We start from the raw sequence: 25,218 nt of genomic DNA on the forward strand, positions 1-25,218 counted from the left end.
AGATCCAGCAGGGGCAAGAGTAACTGGGGATCACTCTTTTTCTGACTGCACCCCTAGACTGCCAGGAATCATAAAATAGACCCAAGGGGGGCATCTACAGATGGGTGGGGGAGGCAACTCCTGTTCGGAGGGGAGGGAGAGTTCATAATGATTGGCAAGGCATACATCCATCCACCCAACTGCTGGAATATTAAGCCTCGCAGGCCACTGAATTATTTTAAGTGTTACAACACCAAAACATTCTCCTAATTACAGACAAATTAAGTTCAACCAGCAAATGTTTCCTGCCAAACCTATCAAATTATAGAGGAATACTCCAGATCAGTTGAAATAATTGAATTAGATTAAATTAATAGTCTAATAGTGGTGGTGAGGAAGCCATTTGCAAACTGAGAAACTGTATAAATTCAAAGCCTTCAAAAGAAATCTCTCTCCTCTGCCAACCATTAAGAATGTGTTAACAGACCTATCAAGTAAAAATGTTCATACTTTGTGATGTTAAAAATAGATTTTAGCATGTAGAACTAGAAAACCAAACTGGCCATCTGAGAACTTTCAGTACAGCATTCAGCAGGTTTCACAAGTTGTGAAGAATGCCAACAGAGATTAGCCCGGTTGAAGAAGTTTTCCAGCACAAATTGAGCCAAGCATTAGAAAGGTTTCCAGCCATGAAGATTATAGTGAATAATAATCTGACTAGGGCTGCATTTCAATTAAGATTTTTAATTGTGATTAATCGTGCAATTAAAATTTTTTAAATCATGATTAATCACACAATTAAAGGTATTTTATTTAGTTATTTCCCACTGTAGTTTCTTGTGACTCAAGGCAAGCTTCTTAACCCTCCATTGCCCCAGGTACAAAATAAGTACCTGTATATAATATGTAAAACATTTTGATTGTAACCACAGAAAAGCAGTATATCAAATCCCATCCTCTCTCCCTCCCACCCCCAGATCCAATATCTTTCCCTTTCTCTTCCTTCCTTCCTTCCTTCCTTCTCTCTCTCTCTCTCTTTCTCTTCCTCCTCCCTTCCTCCCCCCTCTCTTGTCGCTCCCATTGTCCAGCACATCTCCCTCCCTCCCCTTCAATCTCATGAGCAGTGACACAAACATGGTGGTGAGCAGCACCATGCTCTTCTTGTGGCTACTATAGCTCAATGCCTTGGCCATAGCTTCCATCAGTGACCACTCCAGTTCTGCTCGCAGGTCTGCAGCTCACGTCTCTCCCCTCAGCATCTGTCCCAACCTCCAATCCTCAGAAGTGGCATATTTGCAAATATGCAACCTGTGGCCTGTCCTTCCCAGCTCCTCTGCCACCATTTCCTATTTCTGCATGGGCAGGATAGATCAGAGGGAAGCCTTGAGACCAGGCCACAGGCTCCATAGATGCAATGCTTCTGCTACCAGGGACCAACAGAAGACCACCTTTAAGGCAGATTAGCATGGGGGGGTGATGTTGGATGGGGGGAATGTCAGATTGCACCAAAGTCAAGAGTTAGGAGTGGAAGAGAGCAGAAGAGATGTTTAAAGGAGACAGAAGACACTGAAACATGATTACATTTTTTAATTATGATTAATTTTTTATGCGCAATTGATGATTAATGCATTAGTCTCATACAAGGCTTTCCCATCCCCAAAAGTAGTCTGAAAGTGATGCAAGAAAGTACAAACCAAGACACTGTACTATAACATCTGTTAAGCAAATTATCCTGGCCAAATGACCACAACACATGGGCCAAGTACTACCAGGGGTTGCCTCATACTACCAATTGAGAGATGAATTGAGTACACAAAGAGATTTCTGTTTGAGACAGAGGCATCAAACCAGTATCGTTACAGTAGAACATCATGACCCAAATACATATCTTCCAGCTAGAAATAGAGATCTGCTTGCAGCAAGCTCAGGCATGCATGTACTGGTCAGGCATGAATGCTCAGCTGAAAGCATAATTGGAGCAATATAAAGTGTCAAGGAATACAGCACCAAACAACAAGAGTCCCTCCACAGCCATGGAAGAAGATAGGAACTCATGTCTTCAATTTCAATGAAAAACTATATGATCACAATTAACTATTACTTCAATGATTGGGAAATGGATTTTCTTGAAGACACCCAGAGGTGAAAAACCAGAATGATGTTCCCTCATAAGGCAGCATTTGCTACATCCTCAAGAACCAGGCATTGCAACAATTCAATATCTGATAAAATAGCAAGCAAAACAATATGTTACAATATGATAAAGAAACTGTGCAGAAGGGGCATAAGCTGGATAAGGGCATCGTCCACATGTGAAAGAATGGCAGAAAGGTACTATTATAGTTGTACTGGATAATAGATGTTATACAGTGGTAGCAGACGTAGCGCCTAAGATGCAACCACAGATGGCTGTGAAGGTCTGACAGAGAAAGCAGGTCAATTTCAGATTGTGGCCAGATAAGTAAGGAATCAGTGATTGTGAGAGGGAAAAAATGCATTTGTTCTGCACAAAGTCAAAGTCAATGAACACAACAAAGCAAGGCCAGTAATGAAACAGAACCACACATATCCTTCTAAAAGAGTCACACAAAGAAGTGAGAGGGCAGCTCATTGACCACCAAACCTGGATGATCGCAGTAAGGGTGAGGATTCTATCTCTAGCCCCAATAAATGTCTGTATTTTTATTGTTGGTTTAATCTGTTGAAAAGAATACTATAACAATATGCATGTATTATATGAAGTAGAATTAGTATTGAGAGAAAGGAAGGATTGTAAGTGAAAATAGGACATGAGGAGGCAGAGAGTTACAGAGATCAGGAAGTGTGGCAGAGAGAAAGATCAGGCCCCAAGATTGCTTACAAGGTTAGAGCAAAGTTAATTAAAAAAAAAAAAAAAAAAAAGCAGGTCTCAAATTCCACTCCCTCTCCCCATAGCCCAGTCTTCTCATGTGGCCTTTATTTTATTTTTTTTTGTTACATTTGTACCCCATGCTTTCCCACTCATGGCAGGCTCAATGTGGCAGGCAATGGAGGGTCAAGTGACTTGCCCAGAGTCACAAGGAGCTGCCTGTGCTGGGAATTGAGCTCAGTTCCCCAGGACCAAAGTCCACCACCCTAACCACTAGGCCACTCCTCCACCCTTTGGGGACCTTCCCCTCTCTCACAATACTCTTCTCTCTATAAACTCTAACTCATACCAAAATGCATAATCCACAAGGGAGTGGGAGCATTCCCCACCCTTTCCTGCCCCTGAGCCACCATATTGCAAAATGGTTTTCAGCCTTCCAAATAAGTAAGCACTAACCACTAATGGTTCTTTCAGATATACTACTAGGGATCGGGCACCACCATTTGAAAGACAGTGGGGTTGGGGCAGAAGAAAATGGAGATCACTTCTGCCCCCTTGTGGATTATACATCTCTGGGTGCAAGTCAGGACTTGGAGGTAAGGGAGACTGGGGGCAGGTCCTCAAAAGCTACATAGGTTTTTGAAGGGCTGAATCCCATTACAGTGTGGCCCTTAGTGCATGAGCTTCTACTGCCACCTATGTTGTAGGGATAGGGACTCATACACTAAACCTATTCTAATTGGTTAGCAGACAGCAATGCAAACTTGCTAACTGATTTGCATAAACATGCCCACTCTCTGCCACCAGACACCTCCCCTGTGCCAAAAAATACATTTATTTTTTAGTGTGCGGGTAGTGCGCGCACAAGGCAAAATTACATGGGACATCTCAGCATGATGCCCGGTATGCCATGTTTTTTTTTTACTGAAGTAGCTTAGTGAAAGGGCCCTAAAATTATTATCTCAGCTGTTAGACCAGCTTGCCATTTTCTACATTTCAGAGATCCCTTTGCATTAAGACTGTCATATTCTTTCAATTCTTCTTGTATGGTATACTATCTTAGCACAACCTTTTGATATAGGTCATTCCCAACCTTATTCACAGGATTGTTCTACACATTCTTTAGAACTATTGTCTGACCAGAAAGGATGGATTGCCCTGGCCTACAGATAAAGAGTAACATTAGAGAAAGAGGAAAGAGGTAAGAGGACCCCCCTGTGTGGTTGCATTATATTGAGCGTTGTCAAAAATCCACCAATCCTGTTTTAAAAGGAACTGTCCTGAGAGAGAGAGCGAGAGAGAGAGAGAGAGAGAGAGAGAGGGAGGGAGGGAGGGAGGGTTATGTTTTCCAAACTGAATTACCTCATTAATTGCTATATTTCTTTACTTAAACTGAGAAAAATTCCAAATTATATTGCCCGTGGAGCTGACTTCAGACAAACGCAAAGCCAATGAAACTATAGATAACTTTTTAAAATTCTTTCCAATTTGGAATTAATATTTAATTGGAAAGGTTTTGTTTTGTTTTTTGCAGAAACTATGATTAATTGGGCTTCTAATCAGTACCAAAACAGGGCCAACCCACCCATTAGGCAAGACTTGGTGGCCGCCTAGAGTAGCAGTTTCTAGGGAGCAACCAAGAGCAGCAGCAGTCAATGCAAAACAATAGCCACACAAACTTAAATCAATGAGTACCTGCAGGAAGGGTGAAATTTTTTCAAACAGCCCATTTACCTGTGTAATAAATGACTTTTGGAAATGGCTCTTATTGTTTGTGTGAGGAGCAGATTTAGGAGTTTAAAAGTTACTTAAGGGGAGGGGGGAGGCATAAAGCTGAACGTTTTCCTAAGGCTCCAGTTCCCTTGGACCAGCCCTGTGCCTAAGACTGAAGAAATACATCTTTGAATTACACAAGGGAGTTCTGTGTCTACATAGCCTTCTCTTCCTGCTTTCACATTAATCTATGCTGGTATCTTTAGAATCTGTATCCTTAAATGCACGAGCAAAATACTTTTAAGCAAGAACGTTTGTTTATAAGTGTTTGTATGTACAGAAAACTTACATGCTAGTTCATGTACATTTTAAATAATTCTCTTAAAAAGTGCTGCTCAAGGATGTTTATTGGCACGTCAGATTGGGGCTGAGGGAGGTTGTTTTATTCTCAGCTAAATAGCGCAATGCTGTCATTCGTCAAACCATTCCCCAAGAAGAAACTGGCTATTGAAAAAAATGATAGGGTTTTAAAAAATATATGATATTAATTAACTGCCGACAACAATACAACTACAAGATAAAGACATCTGGGGTGCTGTGCGCCCCCCGTTTTTCTATGCAACAGGTTTTCCGCATCAGCCTGGTGTTTTTCCTCCCTGCTTCTATGAAATGAACAGCTGTAAGTGAAAAGCGAGAAGCTGCCTAGTTTATAGAATTAGGTGTTGTTAAGAGCCTTGGCCGTCTAATTTTCTTGCCATTGCAGGGCAGGCTTTTATTGTCTGCCCTTTACAGCTAATTTGTTTTCTGATCAAAAGGCCCACATCATTGAAAAGGTAGTAATGACTATTCATTCAGCTGAAACATCCATTCTCCAGCCTGCAAGCTTTTTTTTTTTTTTTTAGCAACTGCTATTCCTTTCTAAAAGGAAAAGGCTCATTTGTACCCTCCATAATGCCAGTTTAATGTGGAATATATTTTAATTATTTATTCCAGAGAGAAACCTTTTAGAAACTCAATTCTGTATGCCTGTGATGTTAGCGGCTGTATACTTTATAACAATATATTAACGTGTGATGATATATCTAAAGAAGGGAGAATAACGTGTTTTGATTTTAATTTGTTGCTAATGAAGGGTTTATTCCCAGCTAATTAGCAAGTTAGATCGATACAATTAGTATGTGGTTCGTCTATTAAATCACGCTTCGTGAAAGGATAACTTGTCTTATAGTAGAACCCAGCATTGGCTGTTAGATTTGAAAGTGTAATAGGGCGGTTTCACGAAAAGGGTTGTTTGTGAGCCTATATTTAAAATAACGAAACGAAACGAACTTGTGGTGTCCAATTCTCAAATCTGTAATAGCAACGCTAACTAAGTTTAATGAATGCAGAATCCCTCTTTGCTCTAGGATTGGTGTGATTCTACAAGTATCTTGCTCGTTATATTTTGATAACACAGCTTTCTTTCATAGGCAATACAAATAAATTACACAAAAATAAAACTAAAAACGGAGCAGAAACAACGAAAATAAAAACCATGCATAGATATATTTTCAGAAACTTAATGCAAAGTCCTGGGAGATATAATAGGTGCACAACATCACAGGCCTGACCGTTATTTGTGCATCTAATTAATCGCAATAACTTTCTTTTGTGCAGCGTTGTAAATATCCCAACTTCTGTTGAAAGAATCAGGCTGATGTTCGCCTGCCTCGTTCCCCTGTCATATGTCATTAATTGTGCAAACTTTTTTTTTATTTCGGATATCCACATCGTTGTTGCAGATAATTCCTATTTAATTAAGGAATATTTTAACCGAGAAACGCTTCTATTAGTAAAGAAAAAGGAAACGAAATTTTAAAGATGTGGAGTTTTATTTTGTTTTATTTCTATTGATTACCTTTAAAAGTGGACTAACACAGCTACCACACCTCTCTACTAAAGATGTAGAGTGAATGAGCATGGGATGGAGGATAATGCCGTGTAAAAATTAGTCCTTGTTATTATCTGTGACCTAAAATAGAGAGAGTACATAAATACGACATAGAGGTTTGGGTTCATTGTGAGTTACTGCAAAATGTATAGCAATCTGAGCTGGACCTTATTTTCGCATTAGTATAAATGTTGTGAATCCCGATTGCATAATAATTAGCATATAAAATGAAAGGCATTACCAAGTAAGGTGGGTCTCTTCGATTTGCATTTTTACATAGCCAAATAACAGACCTATAGATCAATTTACAATGGTCAAAAAAAAGACATATTATTTGTTGTGCAGAGATAGATAGCCGTGACATTTTCCACAGTCGTTTATATTATTACAGCTCCTACAATTCAAGTTCGGTATGTTAAAGGCATAACGTGATAGCCAAAGCAAAATCCTTACAGTTTCCCCTCAGTCATGCTTTGGGTCGCTGCCCAGTGCTGGTGGTCTCTTTTACAACTCAGTTAATTAGTACTTTGCAAAAAGAAGAAAAAGAAAAAAATCTCTCTTAACGAGCATCCTTGTTCCAGCAATACATCCCCTACTGCTGGCCCTATTACCACCAAGAGATTACCGGAGGATCAGTTTGTCAAAAACCGAATAAACAAATTTCTGGTGAACACCTGAATGAGCAGGGTAAAGGGACGTCCTAATTAAGAAATTTGGCTAGTGGTTGGGTTTCGTGGTACTAGGGACAATCTGCCATTCACAGGCACTGCATGAGGTCTGTTTGTAACTCAGGAACTGCACTCAGCTGCCATCCATTACCATTTTATTTTATTTTATTTTTATGTACTTGTGAAAAGTATGGAAACATTATATAGCGCTTCTTTTCGTCGTATACGTTAATAAAATAGCTTTAGAGCTGCATGAGTCCATCATGTGTACCTCCTTCCTTAGATATTTCAGATATCTTCCATACAACTAACACAGTACATTTTCTTGCAAGCCTATCAAGCAAATAGACTGAAAAAAATATGGAGAAAAAGAAATGTTTTATTTATTCACTGAATTTTAATTAATTGCATATAGTTTTTATAAAGCATTGGAAAGCTCTCCATTTCTGTAATTAACAGCAGTTAGCAGTGCTTAAATATTTTAGTACTGATACAGCAAATATTTACACTGTGATGTTGTAATAGATTGGGTGTATTTTATATTGATATGTGTGTGAGAGAGAGAGAGCGTATGTCAACAGTTCAGCTCATGCACGTGCACTGTATTTAAACGTGCATCTTCAAAACTACGCTGTTTTTCTTTCCTAAAGTATTCTTAAAAGCACATCCACAAATTTCACATTCAGTTGATTCAAGAAAATAGCAGTATGAGATTTAAAAATATATATATTCAGTGTACTTAAGATATAACGAAGGTGCATTCATAATGTATTTGATAAATTACAGTGCAGTACCTACATAATTTTCATCTAAAGTTCAGTTCTACTACAGAACAACCTACTGACCGGGCAAGCTGCTGCTTTAGCTGATGTTCGTTCACAGGCTTTAGACTTGCTCGGGAGCTTCGCCATAATAAATGAACTGCTCACATACCCCCAATGCCCTGCAGAAAGAAAGATGACAGAAACAACTGGCGCATTACAAAAAAAAAAAAAGAAAAATTGCACGACGGAACCTGTAAAATGTGCACGTTTGAAATCGAGCTATAATCCTGGATGTGGATTGATGTCACATTAGATAAACAAGATTGATGCCATATTAGATTAAACTCTGCACTTTAGGACGGCGAGGCAGGATAGCCGGCTTGAAACCCGCGTGGTACTCAGTAGCGTACCTGATTTTTCAGAACTACTTTTTTAGTTTTGAAATTAACATTGCTCTAGGAAGGGATCCCTCTTTTCTTTTATTCGCTCGAAATATACGTATTTTAAAAAATATATATTTTATATCGGGTTTTTTAAGCAAGAAATCTTCCGCGAATAACCATTCAAGCAAGTTCCACTGAAGCGAAGATAAACTAGCATTAAATGCATTAGCACCGCTATCATGAACACTAGAGGACTGCATAATAATTATATGTGACACCCGCCTATTTGCTATTGCAAGGTTCTGATTATTCAATTCCCTGTTACAAACATTTAATATAATCAGAAGATGTTATAAGACTAGACACTGGAAAAGGCTGAGGAGCCTTTAGTGAGCAAAAACTGTATCTTCAGGTTGTGTACATGTTCCAAGAAAGCAAAATGAATCACTTCACTGTATTATATTTGTGCATGCATTTGAATTATACCGCCTGCAAGCCCGAAAGCTATCGAAGTGGTACAATCATGTGCATGTGTCCCTAGAGGGAGGATTCACAATCGTTTGTGACCGAGGCAATCATGGAGGGTTAAAAGTGACTTGACCGAGAGCACAAGGAACTGCAGTGTGATTTGAACTGAGTTCCCTTGGTTCTTATTCCGCTGCCCACACTTTGTAATAGATAGTTCTTTAATATTCGTTCAAATAAATTGTATTAGTAAAATAAGAAATGATTCCTCTAAAATAAGCCTTTTTCCCAGTTAGTGATTTGACATTTGCATATTAACAGGCAAAAGACCGTCTCTCTCTCTAGGTTTTTTTTTGTTGTTGTTGTTGTTAGAAAGAAGGATATCCACGTTTGTAAACTCATGCATGTGGGGAGCAGATATCACACTTTGGTGCTGGGGGTGGATGCGGTAGGGAGCATCACTTCTCTGCTCTCTTATTTTTAGTTGTGTCCGACAGGGGGTGACGTTGTAGCACTTTTGCTCACTACAGGACGCTGTGCTGTGCTTGAGTGGGTCAGCCCTGTCCGAAGATACCAAAGCTAATTCCCGACAGTTCAAAAGCCAAAGTGGTCTAACAGAAACGTGTACAACTTGGAAACTTAGGAAAGAAATATGTCCTTAGAATATAATTTTGTGGGTATTAATAGACGAGTAGATAAGTGGATTATACTTTAAGACTTGTTCAAAGTTGTCTAAAGTTTTATTTGCTTTTCAAACATTGAAGGACTTCTAAAAGTGACCCTGTTAGTAGTGTAAGTGAAAAAGTGCTAAGGATTGGACGTTGTATTTAGATGACATGTCAATGACCATGAAGGGATGAAGATTTTTGTATTTATATTGTGAATGTGTGATTTTGACTTCATAATCTACAATGAACCATAAGTACCCTGGTGTTGCATAAAATTTCAAGTCGACTCGATGCGTAACTAATTCATTTAATCTTCCTGTGCAAATATGTCTGCTTACAAAGTATGAAATGACTACCCAACAAACTTCACTTGTGGGCTGCGGTCAGAATTCATGGCATAGATGAGATCAAGTTTTGGTTTTAGTAATAATTTCATCCTTGAGATCTATCGTTGAAAGATCTAAAACCATGATTTCCTTTGGGCTCGCATGGTCGCTGTCTAACGAACATATGTCTTTTTCACTATGATGCACACCATTTGTCTCAGAATTACTGAAAAAAGTAGTCTAGAAAGTTCCTACATAACCTAAACCTGAGGGGATTGTGCCAGGCCCCTGCTTTCAACAAACGGGCTATTTTCCACTCATCCCAACTGGGAAATCAACGTTTACATTCCATATGCATAGCAAAATTTATTTAGTTTTATTCCAAATGTATTAATTGTTCTATATACATCATGACTACAGTTTGGAAGTTTTCAGGTATTCAAGCTTGTTTAAAAATTCGAGAGGCCTAACTGCTCATTTAAGCTTAAACCAGATTTCTCAGCAGCTGTTTAATCGAAATCTAGCTCTGCTTCTCGGCAGTGCTATATATCGGACATTAACGGGATTTCCACGCTGTAGGCCTGATTTTTCTAAGCTTTCATACCCCTTATCAAGTAAAATCAATATATTAAAGTCGTTTGTCTCTACAAGGGAAGAAGTTTACTACCTCTATATACGGACCCTCCACAGTGAACGCGAATGTCTTTTAATCAAATTTAAATGGGTTCGAATATTGTTTCAACGAAAAACACAATTCCAAGTGAAATTAATTTTATGTAGCAACGCATTTTTTTACGACTTTCACCAGTAGGGATGATAATGTACATTCGTCAACCGTCCCTTGCAAGTCACTTGACTTTTGATCGGAAAAGCTTGGGATCTCTCTCTCTCTCTCCCTCCCTCCCAGTTGGCATATTACAACCACGTTTTCTCTATATGGCTAACTCTTTATTTTGTTCTACGTTCCTGCTTAACATGTAACTCTTTTTAACAAGTTGTTGTCCAATGTAATCGCTTTATGATCATTAATGAAACTGCAGAAAGGACCGTGATTCGAGTACTATGTTTGTTAATGATAACAATTACAGAGATAGGTAGCACCTTAGACTAACAAAGATTCAGTCTTAGCATTTGTGTGTGTGTGTGTGTGTGTGTTTTTTTAACGTTGTAAATTGATAAATGTTTGTGGGATTCCTTTAACATCAGCAGCTAGGATGAAGAAGTCAGATTTGTTAGGCTCCAATTCTTTTTCTGTTCCTTGCTTTTCACCCTGTTGCACTACTTGGAATATTGTAGTTTTCCAAGAGTAAGCACATTTCCCTTATAGATGATTTTAGGGGGGAAATGCCCATATATTCTTCATATATAAGCTGTAGGGTGAAAAAAGATATAAGTGGTCTAAAGTTATTCGATTTTTTTTAACATAGTCTTTGGAAATAGTGACAAATTGACAGTAAGACTGCTTAATGTTTATGGAGCTCTACTCTGGCATCCAGTAAACATAGAAACAGGAAAAATGTAGGCAGAAAAAGACCATATGGCCTACCCAGTCTGCCCATCCATGCTCTCACTTCCTTAGAGATCCTATGTATTTGTCCCAAGCTCTCTTAAATGCTCTACCACTTCTATAGGGAGGCCATCCCACAAATTCACCACCCTTTCCATGAGGAAGTATTCCCCTTTCACCCCCTTGTTCCAGAGCTTACTTTCAATTGCCTTGGGTGCATTTATGCTATGGTGAAATTTAAATGTCTCTATCATTTCAATCTCTCCTGCCTTTCTTCCAAAGTATACATATTGAGATCTTTAAGTCTGTCCTCATACATATTATGATGACAACCACTGACCATTTTAGTAGCCGCTCTGGACTGATTCTATCCTGTTTATATCTTTTTGAAGGTGCAGTCTCCCAGAGGTTGCACAATATTCCAAATGAGGTCTCAATAGAGGCTTATACTGGGGCATCATCACCTCCTTTTCCCTACTGGCAATTCCTTTCCCTATATACCCAACCATCTTTCTAGCTTTTGCCATCACCTTGTCTAGCTGTTTGACCACATTAAGATCATCACATATGATCATACCCAAGTCCCACTCCTCTTCCTCTTTTGTATACAAACGTCCTTCACCCCCTAAACTGTACCGTTCCCTCAGGTTTTTGCTGCCCCAAATGGATGACCCCTACATTTGTTTAGCATTAAATCTTAGCTACAAATTCCAGACCATTTCTTTAGCTTTGCTAAGTCCTTCCTCATGTTATCCACACCATCAGGGGTGTCTACCCTATTGCAGATTTTGGTATAATCTGCAAAGAAGCAAGCTTTACCACACAGCCCTTCAGCAATATCACTTAGAAAAATGTTGAGAAGAACCGGCTCAAGAACCAAACCTTGAGGCACACCACATACTTTTCTTCAGAATAAGCTCCATTTACTACTAACCTCTGTCACCTTCCACAACCAGTTTCTAACCCAGTCAGTTACTTTAGGGCCCATAGCAAGGCACTCAGTTTCAGTGGCGTTCTGAGGGGCGCTGACACCTGGGGCGGATCGCTGATGCGCCCCGCCCCTGGGTGCAGCGCCCCCCGTGCAGCGTGACCCCCCAGCGAAGGGACACCCCCCAGCGAAAGAACCCCCCGGGTGCATGCCGCTGGGGTGGTGCCGCGCACCGGTCAGTGTCATTCGTTTCCATGCTTCCTCTGCCCCGGAACATCCTGTTCCGGGGCAGAGGGAGCATGGAAACGAATGATGCTGACGGGCGCGCGGCACCCCCCCAGAGGCGTGCACCCGGGGCGGACCGCCCCCCCCGCCCCCCCCCCCTTGGTACACCACTGCTCAGTTTACTTACTATGCAGAACAATGTCAAAAGCTTTGTTAATATCTAAATACACCACATCTATTGCTCTCCCTCAGGTCACCCAGTCAAAGAAATTAATCAGATTTGTCTGACAAGACCTGTATCTAGTGAAATCATACTGCCTCAGATCTTGTAATCCACTGAATTCAAAAAAACTTCACTATTCTCTGTTTTAAAAGTGTTTCCATTAATTTACTTACCACAGAAGTCAGACTTACTATCCTGTGGTTCCCAACCCCTTCCTTACTTCCTCTTTTGTTGATAGGAACCACATCTGCTCTTCTACAGTCCTCCGGGACCACTCCCAACTCCAGAGAAGCATTGAAAAGATCAGCCAGCGGAACCACTAGAACTTCCCTAAGTTCCTTCAGTACCCTTGGATGTACGCCGTCCGGCCCCATCACTTTGTCCATCTTTAGTTTAGCCAGCTTCTCACAAACACAGTCCTCTGAAAATCATTCAGGGACTACCACCCCTCCATTCCTATTTGTGTTTGTCTTCTGCGGTCCTGCCCCGGACCTTCAGCTATGAACACAGAACAGAAATATTTGTGAAACAATTCTGCCATATCTTTATCAGCTTCAGTGTATTCTTCCCCTTCACCTTTGAGTCTCACAATGCCACTTTCGCACTTCCTCCTATTACTAACATCTCTGAAAATAGTCCCCCCATTTTTTACTACATTGGTTGTTTTTTCTTCCATTTGATATTTGCTTTCCTAACTATTCTACCATCTTCTCTTAAATTTTCCAACTATTGTTGCCTGTCTTCCTCTTTCTGTGATCTCTTGTAGTTTATAAAGGCTAACCTCTTTTTCCTTACCTTTTCAGCTACTAATTTTGAGAACCAGAATGGCCTCCTTTTCCTCTTACTACTGTTCACTTTCTTTACAAAAAGGTTTGTTGTCCTTACAATAGGTCCTTTCAGTTTTTCCCACTGCTTTCCAACTTATTCCAGATGTTCTCATCCAGACAATTCTTTGAGGTAATCTCCCATCTGAACATAGTTAGTTTTGAAGTCTAGAACCTTCCCTTTTGAATGAACCCTCTCCGCACCTATCTTAATATTGTCATACCATCATGCCAGATGATCACTTAGTAGAACATCAGAAACATTCTCCCCATTAGTATATGGTCCCATTCCATATGGGTTCCATTAACAACTACTGGAATTTTCCCCCTGTAGAGAATCCAGGATCCCCCTGCTTCAAAAAAGACCTCACAATAGTGATACCCCCAATCAACAACATCTGGCATATTTAAATCACCTATTAGTAGTACTTCCCTTTTCACAGCTATATTTTGAATATCTTCAATTAAATCTCTGTCCATTTCTTCCGTCTATGAAGGAGGCCTGTATATAGGGTTACCATTTTGTGTCCTCTGAAAAAGAGGACACATGTCACGCCCCCCTACCCCACCCCCACCACGCCTCATGCCCCGCCCCACCATGCCCCCTTCGGGTCCTTGTTCCGCCCCTATTCCCCACCCCCCCGTCACATAGTCCCCTCCCCCCTCTCACATACCCCCCCTCACTTACTATCTAGCCCTGGTGGTCTAGTAGCGTCTTCTCTTCGGGGCAGGAAAGAGCCCCCTCTTTCCTGCCTGGAGCGCTGCCTGCCCTTGCCTGCTGCATCCTCCTCGGTCTGGCTGGGGATTCAAAATGGCCACCGAGAGTTGAAGCGGCCTCGCGAGAGTTCAACTCTCGGCGGCCATTTTGAATCCCCAGCCAGATCGAGGAGGATAATAGACAGAGGAGGCAGCGCTCCGAGCAGGAAAGAGGGGGCTCTTTCCTGCCCCGAAGACGTCACTAGACCACCAGGGAACATGGTAAGGAAGGGGAGGGGATGGGAGACCAGACCCACGGCGCCGATCGCCCGCCCACACGCACGCACCTGCCCGCACCCGCGCCCACGTTTGTCCAGAAATCCGGACAAACGTGGGTGCAGGCAAAATCCGCCGGACGCCCCGGACATGCCCTCAAAAAGAGGACATGTCCGGGGAAATCCGGACGAATGGTAACCCTACCTGTATATCACACCAATGCAAATACATTTTCCATATTCTCTTTCCAGATTAACCCGTAGTGCCTCTTCCTTACACTGTTGGTCCTACAATTGTGTGGATGTGAACAGAAAAGAATCATCAATTATATAGAGAGAAGTGTAAACCAAAAAAATAGTGTGAAAAATAGTGTGAAACGTCTAAAAAAATATACAAAGCATCGTGATCACAAAAAATAAATACATAAGTAATGCCATACTGGGAAAAGACCAAAGGTCCATCGAGCCCAGCATCCTGTCCACGACAGTGGCAAATCCAGGCCAAGTGCACCTGGCGAGCTTTCCAAATGTACAAACATTCTGTATATGTTATTCCTGGAATTGTGGATTTTTCCCGAGTCCATTTAGTAGTGGTTTATGGACTTGTCCTTTAGGAAACCGTCTAACCCCTTTTTAAACTCTGCTATGCTAACCGCCTTCACCACGTTCTCCGGCAATGAATTCCAGAGTTTCATTATTCGTTGGGTGAAGAAAATTTTTCTCCGATTTGAGATCACGATGCTTTGTCTTTTTTTAGAAGTTTCATTATGTACTAGCGCTTTTCTTACTATACTGTTCCTAGTTTTATGCAATTTTGAGGTTTGCATTACTCTCTTGTTCACTTTTATCTTTTCTCTTTAATAGGAGTCATATATACATTTAGGAACCTGTTATCACAATGTTTCTCTCCTATGTTTTTGATACACAATTTGGGTAAGGCAGGTACTATTGCCTTTTTTCGCTAGATAGCATGCGGTCCTTTTCACACTATTTTTTGGTTTACACTTCTCTATATCTAACTGATGATTCTTATGCTGTTCACATCCGGACCAACTGTCACTTTTAATAGGGCCCATTTTTATCCACATATCACCAAGATTTATTTGTAACACACATCATCAGCATCTATCTGCAGCACACACACTTCTCTATTTACAGGCTGATTCAGAAATTGATATGTATTTTCTTATTATATTTCTTTATGTATGTGTTCTTTTATAAATGTATCTTATGATGTATAATTTACATGTTTTATTACCAGACCCCTGAGGCAGGCGTTTCTCATGCCGAAACAGGGCCCGTGTCAGGTCTTGCAGAAATAACGGACTCCAGTTGCCTCAGTCTTGAAAGCCCAGCTGTGCTTATTTCTTTGACTAGTTGTACTTGTGTACTGTTTTACCCTGCTTTGGCCCTTACCCTCAATAATGAGGATTTACAAGAACACCACCTGTGTATCTGTCTGCTTCACCCTCTTTCCCAGAGCCATTAAGTCACTTTTTATATGTTCAGAGGGATACCTAGCAGTATCATTTGTGCTAACATGGATGAGAAGTATTGGAAAATAGTCATTAGACTTGATAAGTCTTGGTAAGCTCTCGGTAACATCTTGAATTTTGGCACCTGGCAGACAACACCTTTCCTGGGACATCATGTTTGGTCTGCAGATGGACACCTCTGTATCCTTCAGAAGAGAATTGCCAACCACCACTACCTTTCGCATCTTTATGGTCAGTGATCCAGCAACTTTGGGGATTTCTAGCTCCGATTCCTCCTCTCCCTCTGGGATGCTCTCACCTCCTCCACTTCCAGGGCTGCATATTGGTTCTTCAGTTTGAGGGCAAGTGGAGACATGGTATTGATCCTGCAGGATCTCATGATCAGAGTCCAGTTGTCCTCTTTTAGCACAGCTTCTTCTGACCTATTGCTGGAAATCTTTGATCCTTCATGAAGTATTTCATCAATGTATTTCTCATTTTCGCTGATGCTTCTCAACCTCTGCCACCTCTTCTCTCAGCTCTTTCACTTCTTTCATGAAGGAAGACATCTTCCACATGGAACCAGCCCCTCTCCTGGAATCACATTTTATTTCTGCATAGAGGCAGAAGTTGTAACTGAGACAACAGCTTTGGTGACAGGATGTTTCCCAGACATACTGCAGTTGTAGAAGATTTTGCAGGTGTAGAAAAATAAAGAAAGCCCAGAAAAAGCCCTACCAAAGTCCATAACTTTTCCTCAGCTGTTCTGTAGGCTAAAAGTATCAGCTGCCTTCTTTTTTTGTAAGGTCTAACCCTCAGAAGTGCCTGGACTTCAAAATACATTATTTAAGTCACCTCTCCTTTTGAAATGGAGGTAAAAAAGGAATCACGGAACAAGCAACAAAAGAAGCTCCTTAAAGAGAAAGTTAAACTAAGTTCTCTCTACTAGGATAAGAAAAAAATAAAGCAATAATTTTCTTAGCAAATTAAGTAGAGAGGTGTGGTAGCCGTGTTAGTCCACTCTTAAAAGTTATCAATAGAAATCAAACAAAATAAAACATGGAAAAGAAAATAAGATGATACCTTTTTATTGGACATAACTTAATACATTTGAAAGCTAATCAAGAAATGTATTAAGTTATGTCCAATAAAAAAGGTATCATCTTATTTTCTTTTCCATGTTTTATTTTGTTTGATTTCTATTGATAACCTTAGCAAATTAAAATTAGAATTTAAGTAAACCCTGTCCTAAAATAAATAAATCAGGCACAGGCCTGAGTCACTGTAGGTTTGTCCTGCTTTTTCCCTGTAACTGAAATGTGCACTCCACACAATATTTAGACTTTCCTAGCTACCATTTAAAACCCCGCCTTCCCTTCAATTTAAAGATTCCAAAGCAGAATTCCTTTCTGCTAAAGCTTTAATTTGTTAATCACTGTATACATTAAACAAGACTCTTCAGTGCCCCATTCTGTGGGGGGGGGGGGGGGGGGGGGGGGGGTTGGGCACTTGGGCAGTGCCAAGGGGCACGATCTGCTCTCTCCTTCCCCCCCCCCTTCCCAAGATAGTGCAAGAGAAGCAGGAGATTTTTCCCTCCTTTCCATTGTGGCCTTGAAGAGGTCTAACTTCTACTTTGAGCCCCATTAGCCCTGTGCTTTGCAGAAAGGAGGGGAGGGGAGGGGTGATTGACAGCTCCCTCTTGCTGAAAGTTTTCCTTTCACTCACTGGAACCCTCTCTGGCTGTTGGTTACCATGAAAACGGCTTCTCCCGGCTGCCCCTCCCCCCCCCCCCCCCCCCCCCCATTCAACGGCCAACTGGAAATAGGACTTAAACTGAATAGTAAATTCCAATGTTTCATACATAATTATACCAAAAATATAAGATGAACTAATAGAACAGTTCTCCCCAGCCCTTTTGCCTCCCTAACGATTGGCACACATTCTTGAAAAACGACCCATTGAAAGGTCGTTTGTAACTAAAGGGACTCGTTTAACTGTTTTGGGAGAAGTTGCTCGTTCCCGTCCTGGACAAATCGCCAACTTTAACTCCCGTGAAGTTTATGTTTTTGCATTTGCATAAAATATGTTAGTGTTGTTTGATTTTGCATTGCTCATTTGACTCGCATTAGACTCACGGTGTGCTAATATCAGCACCTGGACTCAGGCCAGTATAACTTAACTGCATTGATCACCTTTATTACTACCATTTATTATTATTTATTTTATTTTTCTTTATTTAGCACATTTATATCCCACATTTTCCCCACATGTTAGCAGGCTCAAAGTGGCTTACAATGTACTGATTAGGCTATCGCCTTAGATATCCTGGAATTTAAATAAGCAGTCTGTACATTTTCACGTCAGATACAATGGATGATTGTTTTTTTGTTGTTGTTGTTGTTTGTTGTTATTTTATTCTGTTCATATTGTTAATTTGCAAGTTGTAAACACTTAAGAAAATACTTTCAATAAAAAGATTGACTGGCGATGTCCCTTTGGGGAAGAAGGGCGGAGGGGGGGGGGGGGGGTATATTGTTGGATTTCACAAAAAGCAACCTTCAAGGCCAGTGGGGGATATTGCTTGAAATCTGTCCACCTGTGTTCTCCCCCCCTCCCCCCCACTGCACAGCTTTACTACCTACCAGAAACCAGCTGCGCTCACCTCTCAGCTTTTGCCGTTGCAGCTCTAAATAATGCACTTGTCTTCACCAGTTGGGCATAAAAACCTACCCCCACCCCCACGACTGTAAACGGAAAGGAAGGCGAGTGACGTCATCCCCATCCCCCACCCTCCCAGGCGCGGGGCTTTGTATTATTGGCAAAACAAAACACACCGAACCGCTCCGCTCACGTGCCTGCCCGGAACCTTTTCTTTGCAGTGTGAGGCAAAGGTAGCCCCACCGGCACCTGACTCTGCTCAGCTACTTTGTTTCTAAACACAGAAAATAATCGTCAGGGGCGGGGGGGGGGGGGGGGGGGGATAATCCCTTGCATAGTTGGGTATCTCCATTAAGTAGTAAATATTTACCGCCTTGAAACTGCAGATCGAGTTCAGAAAATCCACCTCCCCACCCACCAAGCAAGCTGTAGAACCTGTTTACTTTAACAGCCCAGCCATTTCGCTCCTGTTAAAAAGGGGTGGGGGGGGGGGGGGAGGCACTTGCGCTCCAATTTTGGTAGTTGGGTCTCGGGAGGAAACAGTAAACAAGTTTTCCTTCCCCTGATGTGCGCGGTTTAGAAAAGTGTGACATTTGCCGCTTTCCTACTGGAAAATTCCCATCTGCAACGATCTGTAATGAGGAGCTGCTGCTGCTTGAGCTGGGCAGGTGCCCCCCTCCCTACCCCCCCCCCCCCCCCCCCAATTCCATCTCAACTTTCTTTTCCCCTCTTTTTTGTTACTTTAATCCCTGGCGCTGCGCTTTACCTCCGTTCCAAGTGGACCCGGGGCGAGCAGGTCGCTGATTGGCTGGCGCCGGCTCATTAATAGGCTGTCAATCAGCGCCCCTTGGCTCGGGCGCCTCTTAACCGGGGGAGCCGGAGTGTGAGTTTGGCACAAGAGACTGTGGCGAGCTGGACCCCGCAGGGACGGACACGCACCCCCCACCGGCCTCCTCTCTGCAGTCGCCATGTACAGCATGCTGGAAAGTGACCTCAAGAGCCCTGTGGCTCAGGCCAACGCGGCCGGAGGGGGCAACGCCGCCCCGGGGGGCAAGAGCACCGCGGATCAGGACCGAGTCAAGAGGCCCATGAACGCCTTCATGGTGTGGTCGAGGGGTCAGCGCCGGAAAATGGCCCAGGAGAACCCCAAGATGCACAACTCGGAGATCAGCAAGCGGCTGGGGGCCGACTGGAAGCTCCTGAGTGACTCCGAGAAGAGACCCTTCATCGATGAGGCCAAGAGGCTGCGGGCTGTGCACATGAAAGAGTATCCGGATTATAAATACCGTCCCAGGAGGAAGACCAAGACCCTCCTGAAGAAGGACAAGTACTCTCTGCCTGGCAACCTGCTGGCCCCGGGAGCGAGCCCGGTGGCCAGCACCGTAGGGGTCAGCCAGAGGATTGACACCTACGCTCACATGAACGGCTGGACTAACGGGGCTTATTCTCTGATGCAAGACCAGCTGGGGTACGCTCAACACCCGGCCATGAACAGCCCCCAGATCCAGCAGATGCATCGCTACGACATGACGGGGCTCCAGTACAGCCCTATGATGTCCAGCGCTCAGACCTACATGAATGCGGCTTCCACGTACAGCATGTCCCCGGCCTACGGCCAGCAGGCCACCACTGCCATGAACCTGGGCTCCATGGGCTCGGTGGTGAAATCGGAACCCAGCTCCCCTCCACCGGCCATCACCTCCCACAGCCAGAGAGCCTGCCTGGGAGATCTTCGAGATATGATCAGCATGTACCTACCCCCAGGAGGAGACAACACAGACCCCACTTCTCTTCAGAACAGCAGGTTACACAGTGTCCATCAGCACTATCAAAGTACTGGCACCGGAGTGAATGGCACTGTACCACTGACTCACATTTAAGACTTCATTTCTCCCCCCCTACCCACCCCCTCCCTCCCTTTGATAATGGACATTCTACTTGTTCTGCAAAACTATCTTAAAACATGCAATTCAAGGAAAGGAACCATGCTATGTCTTATTTTGTACAGAAAAGTTTGCGCAGACTTGCTAGAGCACAACGTGATATGTATTCTAGGATCTACTGTGAAGTTTTAAACACGGGGTATTCCTAGTTGATAGAGTGGATCGTTCTTTTTTTTAATAAGGATCTTGTATCTTCAGTTTTAGAAGTGGAATGGAATATAAGATTAACCAGAATCCAATGTTTACACTTGATTGTTAAAAAAAAACTACCAAGTCCAGCTTGGTTTTATCCAAAACTTTGTAGCTTTTCACGTTTCTCCTTATTATTTTTTTTTTAATTAACATTTTAGACTTTCACTTAAGCCAGAGCTGTGCGGGTCGCAAACCTAAAGTTTAATTTATAGTAAGGCTTTCTGATTTGGTTTTTATTTTCCCTTGCCCTTCCAGCCTGTAAACTTCTGTAAATTTTTGTTTTATGTTGTGTTTGAATTTTACTGTGAAATGCTTTAGTTTTTTTGTTCCTTTTGGGTTTCTACAGATTTTAAGCCGGAGAGCAGAGTGAGATCAATAAATTTTTCTAAGAGGAACTTATGAATGACTCCTGGAAGTTTGTAAGGTTGTCCGTGTCATCCTGGAGTCGCTTTTGGCTCTAAGGACTGTTTGATTTTACAGCCCTTTAGAGGATCTTGTAACGCTATTTTAAAGTTAAATTTTATTGAATGTCATAAAAACATAAGAAAGAATAGCTATACTGGGTCAGACCAGTGGTCCATCTGGCCCAGTATCCTGTTTCAGGACTAGATGGACCATGTCTTAGAGGGGGGGGGGGGGGTAAATTTTACAAAACCCCTTTATAAGAAAGATGAATTATTAAAGGATAAGCTATAATTGCACTATAATTACTGATTCCGCCTGTTTTTTTTAAAATGCCAGTTGGGCTATGGTTTCTTGCTTTCAGAAATATTTTAATTTTATTTTTTACAAACAGATAAAATTAAATATTTCAAAATAGGGTTTGAGACTGACATTGGAAACAGTAAATGACTGGGGTGGGATTTCAAAAGTACAGGCAGGTGCAGTCTTACCATCTTGTCAGTTGATAAATTTGCCTCAATTACACCAGGAGTGGAAATTATTATTGGCTTGTATTATTCCAGAAGGCCTGCCCGTAATGCTTTTTAGAGAAGGTAAAACTGTAGCCTGACTGAAAATCTCATTAAACTTTCAAGTAAACAATCAGTACAGGAAAGTAGAAAAAAAAATCTATCTCTTTGCAACTTCCAGGCAAGCTTGGGGAGAGATGGAGGGGGTGTAATTATATAATTCTTTAGACAATGCTGCTGGAGCTTTTATTTGAAGGGAAAAAATGTCTCTCACTTGATGAATTTCATAAGACGGAACTTTAGGTACTGCAATAAAAAAAAAATACACGTGTATTCAGATTTTAAAAATAAGTGAAACAAGGCGGGATCGACTTTGCTTACTTTACCACATTTGGGATAGTTAACCAAATCAGCCCGAGGCAAGTTAACAAAATTTATAAATTCGTACATAAAGTCTCTGTTTTTTAAACAATCTCCTAATGTTTTGGTTTGCCATCTCTTGTGCATTAATTCGGCAAAAAGTTGTTGTTTTTTTTAAATCAGATAGCAGATACTTTGTATTCAGTTCTTTAATAAAAATTTTAAAAGCTAACTGCTCTCTGATGCTTTCCTAGAAAGAAAAAGCTTATATTTTATTTCTGTACTGTTTGGTTTCTCACCGTTCTCCTTTATTGAAATATTTTCGGTGACTTTCAACTAAGTTGCAGGGTGCTCCCCCCCCCCCCCCTAGCCTTTAAGCAAGTTCTTACAGAACTTGTCAAATAGCAAAAAACAGAATTCCAAACAGCGATCAATGTTATTTTTTTATATTCCATACTTTAAAAAATTAAGCATGCAACGTAAACACTGCAGGTTTTAATTAAGAATTTGTAAACATCTGTTTTCTTGTCTGTGTTTTACAGATTACCAGTTTTGTCTCTAAGAAAAGTTATTCCCGATTCATTTGACATAAGTGCGTGAAATAATGTTGAGCCCGTTTAATTGTTCACCCCCCCACCCCCACAGTATCAATAATCAGTTTAAATGATTTCCATATCTTTCCTAAAGCAAGTGGATCTTCTTAGGGATATTTTCTTACCCCCGGGCTAAATATCTACTTGTAGCGAAAAAAATGCAGGGAATAGTTTAAATGGATTTTTGTTTTCTTTAGGCTACAGAAGAGAAAGTAGCTAACATTAGTTTTAACTTGGGACAGAAGAAATATAGAGTTGTTGGACTATTTTTTTTTTCTTTGCCTTAGTCCACCTGCGCTTTAATTCCTAATCTTTTTGCTTCTCCTGTTACTTTTGTTTCAGGCAAAATTAATCTTCTGTTATTCTTAGCACAGGCAGAAAAGACGAAATCGGAGCAAGAACATTGCCTAACAATTAATTTTATCATGATTTTCGTTGAGCGTGTATTATTTTACATGTATATATGTAGTTATGATAATACACGCAATAAAATAAACTATACATTCCTTAGGATGCTGTACATCCAATTATGTGCATTTGAGACTATACAAGCAAGGTACAAACGAGTTTTAAAATATGTACACAGTTGAAGTAAAAATTGTCTCCTTTATAATTATTAGTGTGCACAGATGACCGATCTTCTAAGTGGAAGAGCAGGAAAATGCTATGATGCTTTGCGTGTTTTCTTAATTAGGGCCGAATAAGCACAGACATTGGAAGGAATTTCGTAGAACATCTGGCCCTACAAGAGAGCTGCTGGGAATGGAAATACAAGGTCTCCAGCTGCTCCATTGTGCCTTTCTCGAAGGAAGAGATCGTGTGCGTGTTGGCCTGAAACTTTATACCATTATTGAAGTCCTTTACAAACATGGCTTTTTATAACAATTATATCCTATTGCACTTTTTACTTTAATACAATTTGAATTTCCGTTTTGTTTTTTTTTATGTCTCCTTGGACCACCACCACACCTTATAAAACCAGCCTAGATAGATTAAATTTGTTTGATATCCTTAATTACCGTATACTCTACGGCTCTCGTATATCATTTTGAGCTAACTTTGGAAAGGGTTTTTTTTTCTCTCATATTCTTTCATTATGAGAAAACTAATGATAAACCAGATGATTGTCGTAACTTTTAGTTGAATTGCACTGGGTTGGGGAGGGGGATGGAAAGGGCGGGAAGGGAATAGCAGAAGTACTTTTGCAACTGACAGCAAGGGTCAGAGTTTATCTGATAGAGGTTTGTTAACTGTTTTCTGGAAGTTTGTTTTTCAGCTCTAAGGGTTCACCTGCTCTAATGGCTAAATTCCCATCTTGGTTCTTCGGTGTGACGAGACCGTCCTTCTAAATGCCCACAGTGAAGTAACAAGTGATATTTTGAGAGAGGATTCCCATGATCAAGCTATTCACAGGGGGAAATGTAGGTGGAAACAAACTAAAGGTATCCAATGGTTTCTTAGCATTCTGAACTTAAATAAAATAACTTGCTAAGGTTAAAAATATTAAAATTCAAGAACACGACTGAAGCTTCTTATTGAAACAATTTTATGATCAAAAGCTCTACAGTAAGACTTTTCCCAGGGCAAAGTAGTCCTGGTAGCCCCGCAATAGCAAAGTCCCCAAATCTTTATCTTTTCAGTATCCTAATTTGGCATCTTCTTGGACTCAGCACACAGCAAATCAAAGCTACAACTGACGACAGTACGCATTCGTTTCAATAATACGGATATAATATTTGGAGAAAGAAAACACATTTTTGTATTCTGGTCTGGAGGGACAAGAACTGTAATTTTCGGTTAGTTGCACGCTCAAATCCGAAGTCTTCGGTCATGACCATTTTGAAATGTTGGGGGGGGGGGGGGCGGAGTGTGGCTCAAAATATTCTATATATTAATGCGATCTTTGGTGGAATTTATGATTTATGTTTCAGAGCTTTGTTAATGAGCTGCATTTTTCTTCTTCATGTAGAGGAGTGTGGTAGCCGTGTTAGTCCACTCTTAAAGTTATCAATAGAAATCAAACAAAATAAAACATGGAAAAGAAAATAAGATGATACCTTTTTTATTGGACATAATACATTTCTTGATTAGCTTTCGAAGGTTGCCCTTCTTCGTCAGATTCTTCTTCATGGTAACCACTAGTAATATTTATTGTATTTATTTGGCAAAACAAACAAACAAACAAACAAACAAACCTTTGACTCTGCCAGTCTGGAGGAGAACCTTCACCTTGGACAGATTATAACATAACATATAGGATCAATACCAACACGAATGACAGCACAAGAAAAAAAAAACACAAGTAACAATGTAACACAAACTTCTTTTTACGAAAAGTATGTTATATATTAACACAAATTATATGTTTCCTTTTCAATAATACTTTTACAGGTTACCACATCAAGGTGGATTTTTTTTCTCCTCTCACACGCAATTTTTTTTAAATATTAGTTTGATGCTTTATTCGATTCGTAGAATTGCTATTTGGATGTTTCCGCCTGGATCATCGTGTTAAGTGGGGAATACGAGCGACTTTGCAGTTGAGATGTTTGGACGTTTATTTAGTATTTTCCTAGTGGCCATGTTTTATCCACTTGCGTAATTTAGAATCGGCAGTATTCAGCCAGGATTTCTTGATAGATGCGCATTTAAAAAATCAGAAAA

At 41.0% G+C, this 25,218-nt stretch overlaps 1 protein-coding gene across 1 annotated transcript; it reads left to right on the forward strand.

Annotated features, from left to right (window-relative positions):
• Nucleotides 1–19,523: 19,523 nt before the first annotated feature.
• Nucleotides 19,524–20,435, forward strand: SOX3 (SRY-box transcription factor 3). The gene has a single exon (XM_030210110.1). The coding sequence runs from the start codon at nucleotides 19,524–19,526 to the stop codon at nucleotides 20,433–20,435; it is 912 nt and encodes a 303-aa protein (XP_030065970.1).
• Nucleotides 20,436–25,218: the final 4,783 nt, after the last annotated feature.

Source organism: Microcaecilia unicolor, chromosome 7, assembly GCF_901765095.1.
Source record: "Microcaecilia unicolor chromosome 7, aMicUni1.1, whole genome shotgun sequence".
In the NCBI taxonomy this organism is placed as follows: domain Eukaryota; kingdom Metazoa; phylum Chordata; class Amphibia; order Gymnophiona; family Siphonopidae; genus Microcaecilia; species Microcaecilia unicolor.